This window comes from Vigna radiata, chromosome 6 (genome assembly GCF_000741045.1).
Source record: "Vigna radiata var. radiata cultivar VC1973A chromosome 6, Vradiata_ver6, whole genome shotgun sequence".
Lineage (NCBI taxonomy): Eukaryota > Viridiplantae > Streptophyta > Magnoliopsida > Fabales > Fabaceae > Vigna > Vigna radiata.
This window is the reverse complement of record NC_028356.1, coordinates 35839177-35854907: the sequence shown is the minus strand read 5'-3', so window position 1 is coordinate 35854907 and position 15731 is coordinate 35839177. Positions and strand designations below refer to the sequence as shown.

The 15731-nt window shown below is 28.4% G+C and overlaps 1 protein-coding gene across 1 annotated transcript; it reads left to right on the top strand.

The window, feature by feature from the left end:
• The first annotated feature begins 1269 nt into the window (after nt 1-1269).
• Nucleotides 1270-4102, top strand: LOC106764445 (calcium uniporter protein 4, mitochondrial). Its single transcript, XM_014648729.2, has 2 exons — nt 1270-1936; nt 3418-4102. Exons 1-2 carry the CDS (start codon nt 1409-1411, stop codon nt 3916-3918), a joined length of 1029 nt encoding a protein of 342 aa, XP_014504215.1. The 5' UTR covers nt 1270-1408; the 3' UTR covers nt 3919-4102.
• Nucleotides 4103-15731: the final 11629 nt, after the last annotated feature.

Sequence of the window (15731 nt, the reverse complement as noted above, 5' to 3'; positions counted from 1 at the left end):
CTTTCATTAATCTTTCTATGTATCCAAATTTTCACCCTTTTATGTTATAAATAACTGATACTTTAAACTCAATAAGCAATTCAAACTGAAAAAAAATCACCTAAACAATAAAAATCTAATAAAATTATAAAAAATATTTATTATTATTATTATTTTAATAATCATAATGATAATGATAATATCAATTGTTTTATTTTACTTTTTTCTATAATAAGAAAAGAAAAAGTTAACAAACATTAATATATGCAAATATTTATATTTATACTATTTTTAATGTAATAAAATGTACATACATATCTTCAAAATAGTACACCGTTTGCCTTAATTAATTAATATATATATATATATATATATATATATATATATATATATATATATATATTATAAAAACAACATGTTCACATTATATCTAATATTGTTTTTACAAAATTATATATATTTAAATTATATTAACTTTCTACTTTTTTAATTAATTACACACAAAATTAAAAATAGTATATATTTTTAAAATTATATTATTTTAATATAATAAAAATTTGAATATAAATGCATGAAAATGTATATATTTTGAATAATTAATCTAAAATATGTATATATTATGATTTGTTTATATTTTATTAATTTTATTGCGGATTACATGCAAATCATACATGTTTTATTGATAATTAAAAGATAACGTAAACAATGATATTATTCTGATTAATTGGAAAAGACATTCCTTTATTTTTCTACAAGATAAAAAAAAAATACATTATTTCAAATTAGAATAAAAAATAAACTGTATGAATTTTTTATTGAAAATAGTAAAAATGATCCGTTTTTTTTTTTCATATTATTAATATTTTCAGTTATAAAAAACTATTATTTGTCCATTAGAAAAATAATTAACACCATAAACAGAATCTTTTTCTACTACTTCTTCTATATATATCCACTACTTTTTCCATATATTTAAATCTTCATTATCTAATTTCATTTTTATACACGCGTACTCGATTAAGTTTGACACGTGTACTTTTGTTTTAATTAGAATTAAAAATAATAAAAATAAATTGTGAATATTTCATATAATAATAAAATAATAATAATTAAAATGAATAATTTAGTAATTACTTTAACTGATTTTGTCCAGATAGATCAAATTGATATTATCTTTTAATTAGGTGATAAATGATATGATTAATTTAAAGATAAAGATAATAAATTCTTCTTCCTTGAACTTTGGACCTATATATATATATACTCTTTCCACACAAACTTCCACTATCACGAGTCTTAAAAACCTTCTGTTCTGAACTTTGATCTATTGGACACACTTTCTCTCTCTGGTTTTTCTCTCAACCAAGAGAGAGAAACAAATTTAAATATAATAAAATTATAAAAAACACTGAGAAGAAGAAACTCATCCATGGCGTTTCAGAAGCTCTTTACCAGACGTCTCGATCGTTTCAAGATGACGATGTCGTCTCAACGCGCCATCGTTTCCAAAGTGGTCACACCACCTTCTATCGTGCCGCATGAGAGTTCCGATGACAAAGGCTTTCTCCGGCGGGTTTCACTCCTACGGCGAGCTGTATACCACTCCACTCCGGTGCGTCTGCCGGAGTTTTTCTCTTTTCCTGTAGGAGAGAAGCTTCGGGAGGCACTCAAAGACATCAACAACAGTGCTGGTATAGCTCCCGTGGCAGCGCCAATTCCCAGCCAAAGCGGAATGTCCGTGGAGGATGCAAAGAAGATTCTGAGAGCGGCGCAAATGGAGAAGGTGAAGGCAAAACTGAGGAATGTTACTCAAAGTTCGGTTCAGTACTCTGAGTTCTTGCGGATCTGCGTTGAGGCGTGTGAGAATCACAAGCAAGGTGCAGAGTTCGCAAAGATCTTGGATGACTCCGGAAACGTCATCGTTTTGGGAAACGCCGTCTTTCTCCGCCCTGAACAGGTACTCACTTCAGATTCTGATCATTCTGCATACATACTGACATTCAGTTTCTCTTAACTATTTTTTTTATTTACTTTAAAGAAATTATATAAATTATATATTGTTTTTATAATCTATTTTGTTGATGGGAGACTGCCTTGTTCATGAAGAATTATTTATTTATTTATCACTGTTTTGGCTCTTCATATCTTTATTTAGTTAATACTTTTCTGGTATTTTTTGGGATTAATCTTGTGATTATAAATTCAACCACAGCAACTTCTGTAAAAATCTAGTCCTCTTTAACACAAATTGATATTGATTCCAATTGGATTTGTATTTATTTCAGCTAGAACAGAGTTCTGATTTTTTTTTTTTCAAAATCATCATAGCTGATAAGAAATTGTCTCAGTTAAAATTTTGATAAAAAAAGTAGTATCAGATACTAATCTATTGACATTTATTTCATACAAATGTATTTTGTAAATTTTCTCAGTATTATCCGGAAGAAAACCAGTGTGAAGTTCATAAAAGTTCAAACAAAATGATAAAAACGTTTTTTGAAACAGTCACGTGGAATTAAAATTCTATTGCACTTAAACCGCATGGATTTTGACAATGAATACGGGCACAAATTCTCATCTTATACATAAAAATAGGGTTTGAGTGCAGAATAGTGTGGTCCATTAAACATTAAATTTGTTTTTAATAAAGATGTGATGAAAGACAATGGTAATATGTCAGTAAAAGCCATTGAATTGAAACCGCACTGGACACCGTTATTTTCTGTAATGTGGATAGTAATGAGGAGATCCTTATCCTAATATGGGGTAACGGGTATTTACTTTGTCTCATCCCCACAAACATTAACCCTATGAAGAGTTTCAATTAGATTTTTTGGATAGGTATGTGAGGTGTCTAATATACTATTTCCCCATGGATGGATGTGCTCTGTATAGGATCAGTGACCACTTTTCTTTTGCATGGAGGGAGCCTTGTTTTTTCTCTTACTCTTATTATTCATTATTTCATTCACTCTGCACGATATTTTGGCCATTATGGCTTTTGATGTCTGAGTACCTTTCCTAGTCTTCAGAACGTGGCACCATGTTGTCTTCGACTCTGGGAGAAACTCCAAATTTTAATGAAAGGTCACGATTATCTGAGGCTTTCTTTGTCTACACTAGCGGTGCCTTAAAAGCAAACCGCTCTCTGTATTCATGTTCATTTTTACAATTGAAAAAAGTTTTTACATTGACAACTTGATTTTTAGTTGCTTCCACTGTTCATTGATTAAGATGATAATTATATTGTAACTGCAACTTTTATTAGTTTATTTCATCACAGAAAGTGTGGGATTTGATTGACTCTGTCTTTTTCATAAGTTGGAGTTAGTGTAAGATTTGGCCTGTCCTATGGGACAAAAACCTGGTCAAGTAGTGGCTATTACATCGCATCATGCATTGAGGAATTTTATAATGTTGTTTTGATTCTTTATTTAGGTGGCAAAATCAATAGAGAGCTTAATCAGACAATCAATAGCCAATCCAACAGATCCCAGAAGGAAAGAGCTTGAGGAGATGGAGAAGCAAAAGGCAGCGATTGATGACAAGGCCAAGGCCCAAGTTCGAACTGAGCTTTATTGTGGGCTGGGCTTTTTGACAGTACAAACCCTTGGGTTCATGAGGCTGACATTTTGGGAGCTAGACTGGGATGTGATGGAACCTATATGCTTCTTTGTTACCTCTTTTGGGTTTGGTCTTGCTTATCTTTTCTTCATGAAGACCTCCACAGAACCCAGCTTTCAGGGCTTCTTCTTTCACCGATTCAGGGTGAAACAGCAACGTCTGATGAAGAAACAAAACTTTGACATGAATAGGTATAAGGAGCTGTGTAAAGTGTGCTATCCCAGTTTTGAAGGTGGTGCCAAATCTGAATATTCTTCACTCTCTCACTACCCACCAGAGACTCATCTAAGTGACCTAAAAGCTTTGCGTGGTTGAGTAATTATATGTAGATAATCTTTTATTTCAGTAATGTTACTCTTTGGCGTCACTGCAGTAGATAACAGAAAGATCCATTTTAAAGTGATGAAATGAAAATTTAAAAAGGATCAGTAATTTGTAGATTTTCAGTCTTTTTGTTTTGTGCAAGGGAAAAAGAAATGGATCAGTTTCATTTTGAGTATTTTGCCTTGTTTCATTTCTTTACAACTGTGGAAAACATGTTTCAATTGTGCAATTTTTTTTATGATAATTGAAATAAAAATAAAATATATCAAAAAGTTATGTATGTTAATAATCATAAAGATATTTTTTTTACTAATTTCTATTTTTTTTAACTTTATAATAAGTACATTTGTGAATTTGCATCAAAATAAAAATAAAATATGTCTCAATAATAATTAAAAAGTATTTTAATTTTTATTTTGGAAGTTTTGACTATAATTATATAATAAAAATACTTTTTGATTTTTATGAATATTTGTTTAATTATAAAAATAAAAAGTTGGTTATTAAATATAAAGATACAAAAATAGTAAAGTTTAAACAATGTGTTAACAATGTATCTTCACAATTTCTTCATGCACCCCTTTCATTTTCAAAATAACTATTTTATCTTTCAAATGATTTTCAGATTATATATTTAAATAATTTTTTTGAAACTTCTGAAATAGAATTTCCAAAACAAAATTTCCCGACCGTGATTTTTGGAATAAAATTTTCATAACCTATAAAATGTGTTTTGAAATAAATTTTCAAAAATGAAACTCAAAATGTTTTACAAACTGATTTTTTTTCTGCATTTTTTCTATTTTTCCTCTACAGTGTTATCCATCTCTTATTTTTTAACTATAACAGTGGTGCAGCGATGATAGAAACATTGACAAGAGTGTGATATAGTTTAATGCTAAAGAATATTTGAATATTTTCTTAATGATATAAATGTTAGTAATTATAGGGGTGTAAGAAACAAACAATAGTCTATATATTTTTGTTGTATGCAAGTAATTATAGGAATTGTTGTATGGTTATTTGAGACTTGTTTAGATGGTGAATTCGCAGAAAATTGGTCTAAAAGTGGATGGTAGACAACAAGTTGTGTTTTGATGTATTTTGAGGGTTTTGGAGAGTGAAATTTTGAATTAGAAGTTTTGAGACAAAAGTGGAGTGTTTGTGGACTGTTCTTGGATCATTTAAGACTTGTTCAAATCCATAAGTTCCTAAGTTATGCATTAAAAAAGGTAGAAATGATTTAAGGTATATGAAATGGAGTTTTAGTTAACATGAGTTAGATTTTTCGTTGTATGATGAGTTTAAACATGGTTGAAGTTGGGGTACATACTCTTAGATAGGTCAATTATGACTTGGAACACCAAATGGAAGTGCTAGAAATTGGTAGGATTGCTTAAGATAGGTCATATTAGGTTGACAGGGTGCAAATTTTGCAGAATTGGTATTTTGCATAATTATGCATAGTGGTTGGACAAGCTAGTGGCTCGTTGGGCGCGTCTATGAGTTTTGGTAGTGGGTTTTAGTGGCTAGGCGAACCAGTTCGCTAGGCCAGTGGAACTCACTGTTTATGCTCTCGTAGGGTGAATGAAAGTTGCTCACTAGGCGAGTCTGCACTCGTTGGACATCATGTTTCTAGTGTTAGACGAGTGTTATGGTTCTTCTTGGTTGTTTTAAATGTTTTTCTCTACTTTGTTTGGTTTTAAATGGCATGATGGTGTATCTAATACTCAGTGATATGGTTTGAAATATATGATTGTATGAAATTGAGGATTGTAAGAGTTCTAAGGAAAATTCTTAGTGTTTGTATCAAATTGTTGTTGGTATGAATGTAAGCAGTCTGTTTTTTTATGTTTTCGTGACATTCTAATGATCATTCATTCTCAATTAGAGATTATTGATACATGTAGTGAAAGTAGCAGGAGGTCTTAGTTTAAATGCTTCTAATGTGGCCTAAGACGCAATACAGATTAACCTTTTGTGTATAGTAAGGTGAAACCTATTGGCAATAGCTCTGAAGAGCAATTTGGGCCACCATAAGTTCATAACCCACCATACTTCAACATTTATACTATATTCAGATTATTAAGTTTAGGTTTATGGCATGATGATGTTTGCTTTACTCTATGAAATGTGACATATGATCAAATTTTATTATACCATGTTGGGTCATTTTATCATTAGCTTACCCTATTTATGTATTATTTGTTGTTTGCTATTGTGTTGACTCTTGGACAATGATCATCTGGTAAGTGTAAGGAGAAGAAGATGATGTTTCAGTGGAGCAAGTATTAGGAGGAGATGGCATTGACGTGTAGTTATCTTCATATAAACTCGTTTTCTTTTGTTTTAGATAAACCTTTTTGTACATATTTTTAATTTAGGATCTTGTATATAAAGTTTAAATTATAGTTATCTTTCCAAACATCTGTAATTGAGATTTGTGATTGCGATTTTATGTTTTCTGTTTGGTTAACTTATTTAACTATTCTATCTTATTTAACTTATAATATTTTTTGAATAGTATATTAGACTATTTAATTAAGATATTACATTTTTGGAGAAATAATTTATTTTAGTTTCGTAAAATTCTACTTTACACTAAAATGAACAGATAAATACATCTTATTAGAAATTAATTAATAAGACAATTGAAAAAATTGTTGGTGATACTAAGAAAGACCTGTCCTTAAGAAATTTATTTATACGAGAGCAAATTAAAATAATTGAAAGATAATTCACATTATTTATTATTATTAAGAAATTTATTTATCTTTTGAAAAAATGTAACTTTCTTTTGCACGAGAAACTGAAAATAATTATTTACAATTTTAAAAAGGATAAAAAAAAATTAAAGAAAACATTTTATATGAACTAAAATCAAGATTCATTTATTTTTGTAAGAATTAGAAATAAGGATTTTAAATGTTATAAGGTGAAAATAACAAAATGAAAAATTAGAATAAAAACTTGCTAATTTAAAGAGACTTGAAATATATTTAAAGATATTATTGCTATTAATTTCTAACTGGGTTAGGCATTTAAATGTTTCAACACTTCTAAGAAATTTGTGAAAAAATGTCTCATTTTTACTTTTACATTTTTCTTGTATTTCATGTGTGCCTAAATACATGCAAGTGAAGGGTTTCTCTTATTATGTCACCACACACTTCTACTTCAACCTTCTCAATTTTTTAATTTTTCAAAAATATTATTAGATAAATAATTTTTACTTTTACCATTTAACTTTTAAATTTTTTTAATTCTTTTTTAACTTTCTTTTTTTGTTGTTCCTTCAGTCGTATCCCACTCCTCCACCCTTACACCACAAATCAACATTCTCTCTTTCCCTTCCATTGTGTTGTCTTATTATTCCTTTCCTCTTCTCTTTGAATTTATTTTCCATTTCTAGTGCTTATATCCACTAAGAGGTGAGATGCGTGCTCATTTGTTGGGGTGTGGTCGTTTGAAACTTTCGTGCTCTATTTCGTGACTGGAGACCAGGTTGGTTTCTTCTTCTCCTTTAATACTTTACATGTATTTCGTTTTTGTTTAGGTATTGTGAACATGTTGTTAAATTTGTTTATGTTTGGTTTGTTGTATCTGGACATGGTCTATGAAGAAAATAGAAGAAAAGAGTGTTGAAGGTCGTGAACAGATATGGGAAAAGAGTGTTAAAACTACCTATTTGTGGTTGTGTTCCCTAAATACATTATTATGTTCGTCCAGGCCTTCACAAAGTATGAATTACATGGAATAATCCAAGTATGATTCACATATTTAAAGAATAAAGGCCATGAACTCGAGGCATATTGAAGACGATTGACATATTCACCAAAGATGGTCTGATCATCACAATCCATCACGTTTTCCAATGCTTCCATCAACACATCCCAAGCATCAGTAGAATCAACTAACATTTTACATTTAGCTTTAACATTTTTAAGGATGTGAAACCGACATAACATCTGATATGACTCAGGAAAAACTTTGCAATGACATTCATCAAAGCCAAGTCTTGGTCACTGGCAATAACTTTAGGTTCGTTCTCAGTTGTCAAAAATAAACCTTTAAGCCTTTCCAAAGCCCAAGTTAAATTGTTTTGCCTTTCACTTGACAAGAATGCAAATGCGGCTGAGAAGGTTATCCCCGTGGACGCCATGACGACAATCTCAAGCAACGAAAATCTATATTTGTTTGTTTTATAGGTTGAATCAATCAACAATACAATATTAAATATGTTTAGCAATTTCATCGCATCTGGATGTGTCCAAAATAGGTCACTAACAACATTTGTTTCGTCACACACCTGCTCTAATGAATGTGCTTATCCCGATCCAACAACATCGTAAGTTGTTATAGTTCAGTTCTAAACCCTCTCAATGATCATTTATACGCATGCCTTGAGTTGTAGATTTGCTTAATCGTTGTGACATTACGCTCAGTATTTTCTTTGAGGGTTAATAAAATATCCACAGGTATAACTTGACTCTTTGTCATACCAACGAGTAATGACTGCTCGAACATATTTAACTTGCTAGCATAAGTGGGACCAATTAAAGTTTCAGCCAATTCATAGTTGTTATGTCCACACATCACCTTCAACACCCATTTATTGCCATCCAAACATGATTTACCTTTTAATCTAAACGGACACTCACATTTACAAGTACCATAAACACTAGCCACCACATCGGCTTTGTATTTACGATATTTCTCATCTATTTTACATCCAAGTATGACTGACGTTTTTCTTCCCGGTACACCGGTAGTTATGTCAGATCTTATTATAACCACGACAAATCCTAAATCATAAGCGAACCCTTTTACCAATTTAATTAAGTGTTTTTGAAAACGAAAGATTTCATTTGTGGTAAATTTATTTGTCAAATCGCCTTCTACAATTTCTTTGATGAAAGAAGATAAATCCGATATAAAACTATAATCAATTTGAGAATTCATACCACGATATTCATCGATTTTAAAAAATAATCACCTATAAAACTATAATCACTTTTATTAACATAATTAATAATTAATCAAACAAATATAAAAGTACTAATATAATTAAAATTTATAATTCATATAATTAAACTAATTCATTATTTTTTATATAATTATAAAATTGTTAAACAAATAAAATATACGAAAATAATGTATTAAACTATCATCATAAATAACATTAAATTAATATATACTAATATTATAAAAAAATATTAAATTAATAAACCAATTGTTTATAATAAACCATTAACAACATGCTTGAAACTCATGAAACCTTTCAACGGATATCAAGATCTGTTAAAGAGGAAACAAATGCTCATATAAGTAACCATTCAACGGATGCTGATATCCGTTGACGAATTTGCACATCCATTTAAGGATATAATTCATCTTAACTTTATTTTTTTATATAATTACAAAATTATTAAACAACTAAAAAATAGAAAAACGTAAATATATATATCTACATAATAATTAAATTATTAAACTAACTTCATACGTAATCTAAAATTAATAACATTAACCTAATATTCTAACATTATAAACTAACAAAACTTAATGGGATGGTAACTCTTCAGTAGATATAAAAATCCGTCAACGCATATTAATATCCGTTGAAAGGAAAACGAATATGGACATTTGTTTTCCCTTCAACGAATGTTTATATTCGTTGACGGATTTTCATATATGTTGAAGGGTTTTCCATCTTACTTTCGCACTTGAAACAACCTTCTCTTACTACTAATGTTGTCACCACCATTAAATCACCTTTTTGCACCAATATCACTACCACCCGATCACCTTCTTGCACCACCAAACTCTTTTAGGAAGCTCTCCCACCTCTACACAAAACACACCGCCATCACAAGAAGCACAATAGCAGAGTGAAGAAGAATTATGAGGAAATGTGATTTTGGTGGATGTGTAGGGGTGCATATTTTTGGCAAGGTTAAATGGGGGTGGTGCACGGTATGGTGGTGCAGGGAGAAGTACCCATGTGAGTGTAATCTGGACCAGTTTTCTGTATTGGGCCTAAATTTCTCACTACCAACAACTATAGTATGCTTCTTCATGCATTTTTTTTTTCTTCCTGCATCTCATTTAGATGAAATAACAATTTTATTCTCTAATTTAATTCATTCTCTATGCCCAACAAAGAAGAACTCAATCCAAATATTTTTTTAATGCATTTCGGAATTCATATTTATTTTCTTACAATACATTTTGAATCGTGTAACCCAAAACATATTTCTAATTTTTTTTTTTATAGATATTCTAGATTATATTATCCGACAGATATTTTTAAATTTAAAAATGTATTATGAGATGTATATTTCAGAATATTATTTTTTAATACATTTTGGAATACATATTTCGGATTTATCTTTTTATTATGATTTTAATGAAAAGTAATTTAATAATTTTTGGTTTTATGGAAGTAGAGGAAAAGAAAAAGGAAAGTCCAAGAAACTAACCCATGGATCTGTATGCTTATGTTTTGATTTGGTTCTTCTTGATTGATCTGGCAAAAAGTTTAAAATCACAAATAAAAAGTGATGATTTTGTTAATATTTTATCCAATAATCACTTATAGACCTAAATGATTATAGAAATAATTTAATAGACGTGTGATACTTTATTAATGCGTTGTAGTTTGCTTGTTCTTTAAATATATATAATTTACAATTTTTTTAGTATTGATCGTGTCAACTATGTATTCTTTAATTTGTGTTTTTTTTATTTTTGTGGTAGATTGGTAGGTGATCTGAGTTTTAGAGAAATTTATCTTCCATTGAGTGATTTAGTTTTTTTAAGTCATCGATTCAACTTCAATTTAATTTTAGATAAAGAAAGTTTAATTTTGGAGAAATAGATAGAAAAATGTTAAAAAAAAATTTAAACAACAAAGAACTCCAAACCTTATATTTTAAAAAGAAAAAAAATATTCTTACACAATTTTTTTTCTATAATATAATAAAAAAATAAAATGTATATACTATATCAGAATGTTATTAAAAAATTTATGTTAACATATAATTATTTTTAAAAAAAACTCATTCAGTACCATTTCAACAAATAACATAATACATGATTAATATTAATATGATATTATCTACCCGTCTATATCACCAAAGTTTGCTTTCTTGATTTTGTAAACACAATCTCATTCAATTACCATAAAAAAAAGTTATGCATGCATCAATTAAAAACATTTATTGAAGATAAAACTTGATGAAACAAGTGTGCAATTCCCTTTCTAAACCTAATTGGGGTGATTAGGAACTTAATAAGAAATGTATAAAAGAAGGAAAAGCCATATATAGTGTGTATGACCCACAAGCTTTGAGAGAATGATTTTGGAAGTATGATGATGACCAACCACACCACCTAACATAAACAACTCAACTGTCACAAATGCTTACAAAACCATGCTGACATAGACTCAACATGCTACCTTTATCCACACTTGTTCAACTATCACTAAAATAATATCTTCTTTTCTGCTGGTTGCTCACCAAGATGTTGATGGATTGTACCCAAATTCTTAAACAAAGATAATGATTAAGTAAATCTCTCAAATATTAAGTTAAGAAAACATATATTAAATGAAATATGTTATTAAAAATATTACATATACTTGAAGTAGATAAAATTTATATAAAGTTTATTATTATTTCAGTAAATAACTTATATACAGTGTAGTAATGTCAAAACGGGTCATCTGGTCCGATCTGACTCGATTTATCATGGGTTAGTCATTTAGTGAGTCAACTCATTTATTAACGAGGGTTAAACGGGTTGACTCACCGGTTTACTTAATTACATTTTTTTAAATGAAAAATTACAACTTTTGTAATTTAAATGTAAATAAATTTCACTCCCAAAATGATGTTAAACTCGAGATAATTTAAAAAAAAAGTACAAAATAATATTTCTTGGTATATAACATTGTGAGTGAGGAGAATATTTTTTAGGGTTTCATAAAATAATAAATTAATAAAATAAAATTAGGTGGATTAGTGAGTCAACCCGACTCACCACAAGTTCAATCCATGTGAGTCAGGTTTAAATGAGCTGGACTGAAAATTGATCTGCATACAAAATATATTTTTTTTTTCAAATCCAGCCCAATCCAAATCCATGGTAGACCGGATTTGTCCATGGGTTATAATTCATTTTGGTAACTCTAATACAGTGTTGTTGTTAATGTGTGTGATAAAGTTTTATTAAATTGTTATAGTTTTGATACTTAGGTGGAAAAAGGTCAACACATTTATAGATATTTGAAGTGGTTAGTTCATTTAATTATAATTATAAGTGTTTGTTTATCCAATTCAGTGTGCGGATTAATACAAAAATAATGGAAGGTCAAAGTATTTTAAAATATCATGAAAGCTTAAATTGTAGGTTTGCAAAATACCAAACCTAATCAACCCATCATTTGGGTCTTTTGCTTGCAAGTAAGTCATATCCGTTGCCTTAATTTGCCGGTTCAAAGAGGATTTCTTTTCATCAAATCCTTAGCACCTTTTGCTTTGCTTTTCAAGATTCATAATTTTCACTCTCTAAACAAATAATCGACAAAATATCATGATTAATAATGTTAATATAAGTTTATTTAGTTTAATAATATTTATTCTTGTTTTTACAAAGTCCAGCGTATATTCTGAAAAAAATTTCAAAAACGTTTCAAATAGTTTTCAATATTTGAGTTATCGTTTTTTTTTAATATTTATTTTTCTTGAATTGGTTAGAAATTACATTGTTAAAGAATTTATAACACTTAAGTCAACATAATTTATTAATAAAAAAATAATGTAGTAATTAATAAATATAATCAACATATTAAAAAGTATTATTTATATTTATTATTTATGAGTTTTTATCTATATAAAGTTTAATTCATTAACCCAGATATATTTTACTTTCCGATTTTGGACACTTATTGATGAATCATTGTTATTCAATGTTATGATAGTCAAATAACAATGAATAGAATACATATAGATTTAGTAGTAGTTTGTATCCAATAAAAAACAAGTCTTATATTAATATGGTTGAGAATTTTTTGATATGATATATATAGAGTAGAATTCCATTTATATTAATTTGTTAATTTTTTTTTTAAATTTCTTTTAACAATTTTTTTTACAACACTTATGTTATAGTTTGTAATTGATCTGTTTCAAATATTTTTTAAAAAAAAAATTCAAACAAATCAATAAAATTGTGATACATATATTATTATCAAAAAATTGTTAAAATATCAGTATTTTTTTTTCTTCCGTTGAAAGTTCCACATGAAATAGAAATAAAACTATTTAAATATATATAAATTGGTGCAAACCTCATCTTATAAATCGGTTTTGTAAGATTGAGTTAGACTTAAACTGCACCTTTAATATCTTTTCTTTCAATTCCGAGGGACTTAGTGGGAAAAAGAGTGAAAATGAAAATTTGAAGTGGTTGATAGATTTTGGTAAGTGGACCATTTCTTGTAGGTGCTTTATAAGGGCGAAGAACCCTAGCTCACGTCACTCAAACCATAGAGAATATATGAAGTGGTAGAAAAGTCCCTTTATTAAGACCCAAAATAAAACCAAAAGCGAAAAGAAGGAAAGAATAGAGGAATGTCAATTTTCAGCTATAAAGCTTGTCTTTAGATATAAGAAACCTCTACACCTACCCCTTCCCCAAAGTGTGTGTATATATATATATGATTAAATATTTTTAATATATTTTCCATTTTCAATCATTTTTATATAATTATATAAAAATTTTGCTACTCCAAAATATTTGTTAAAGATTGATTAGTGATTTTGATTTTATGATTAATATAAAATAAAAATTAACTTTTATTATTTTTATTGAAAAAGTTATCGTGTTTTTCAATAACTTTCACGGCACTGTCTATAACGATTAAGGGATCATCATTATTGTCATTGATGGAAGTGATGTTGATAATATTGTTATTCTATTTGGTTTTAATAAAATCAAATAAAAAACACTTGTCATTTTATATTGACCATAATATCATTCTAAATTAATACAAAATCTTATATTTCTTAATATTGGTAGAGACACGTAAATTAGATGATAAGGTAACTACATTACCTACTTTAAAAATTAAACAATAGAAACTCAAATGAAAAATATAAAAAATTTGAGTTCTCAGTCGACCAAAACTATTATTTAGTACTTAATTATAAATATCAAATTTTATGGTGTTTAATATTTAATTAAGCTTTTACTAAACTTTTATATATATATATATATATATATATATATATATATATATATATATATATATATATTTATCAATCAATCAACAATAATTTATCGTATTTGTAATTCATTATATCTATTTTATAAAAGTTTGATGTAATTATCTTATTCAATTTGTCATAATTTAATGTGTTAGTTTATGTGATTTAAAATATCAGTAAAGTTAAAAAGATCTTCACACTATTAAGTAGGAGTGTCAAAACAGTCTGATCTAATCCGTTTTAACCTAATTTACCATTGGCCTTCCAAAACTAAGTCAGTCGAGCTAGTCTTCCACTTAAAAATGGATTAAAGAATGGAACCCGTCTTACATTTGAGCGAGTTGGTAGACTGGCTAGCTGACTCACTGCTTTTTTAATTTTTTTCCTACGTAGATAATGGAACATAACACAAAGCAAAGTAACCCAATTATGAAAAAACAAAATCAGGGCAAAAAAAATCAAGGGTGGAAACGAAGAAGGCAAACACAAAAATCAGTGAAGCCTCACACAGTCTGAGTCATAAATAACAATTTAATGTTGATAAACGAAAAAGATGAACATCTTGCTTCAATAAAGAGTTTTGATGAACACCTTGCTTCAATAAAGAGTTTTGACGATGATGACTAGTAAAAAATTATTGATGACTTAAAGAATGTTTGAATTCAAGAGATACATTAAAGACCTAAGAATTTAGTTGTTGAAATCTTATAAATATGTACATATTGTTTAAGTTAGTAGGTAAAGAAGCAAAAAACAAAACTCAAACAACAAAGTACTTAGTGAAAAATTTTACTTTTCATAAAACAATAAATTTAGTGAGAAATTATCAATGAAACAGGTTATGATTAAATTTCATCTATCTACCTCATATGTAATATGGTTTGACATAATCAAACACTATCTAGATTCATTATATTGATGCACATACAAAATTCATTTATACCAATTCCTCAGGCATATAATTCACAAGACAATTATATCAATTGTTGTTTCCTTATACAATTCATAAATTATCCAACATTCAGATCAAATGTTCACAGACAATTGATAAGTTATAATCTATTCATAGTATTACAACATATCAAGTATTATCATCCAAATAAGAATATCAGAAGCACTTCCTAATTGAATCTTAAATTCAGAATCAAGAAACTATATAAAATCAAACATGAAGAACAAGATGAAAATACCAATATTAATGAAAATAAAATTTAGTATATGAGAATATCACCATAATACATTTGAGTTCAAGTTGATTACATTCAATCCCAAAGAAGGAGATTAGCTACCCATGATAGCGATTACAAACCAAAGAATTGGATAGGGAAGACAAAAAAGAAGGTTCCTAAAGCTTTCTACATTTCTTCTTCTCTAAATTCAACCTTTGACCTATTACTTTGACAAATCCCCTCTTTGAACTTTGACATATCGTGGTCTTTAAGTAATCTCATCCAAATTTACATGTTGTCGCTAGATCCATATTGCCCAGACGACAACACTTCTCGCTCAAGCGACAAAAATCTTGCTTGAGCA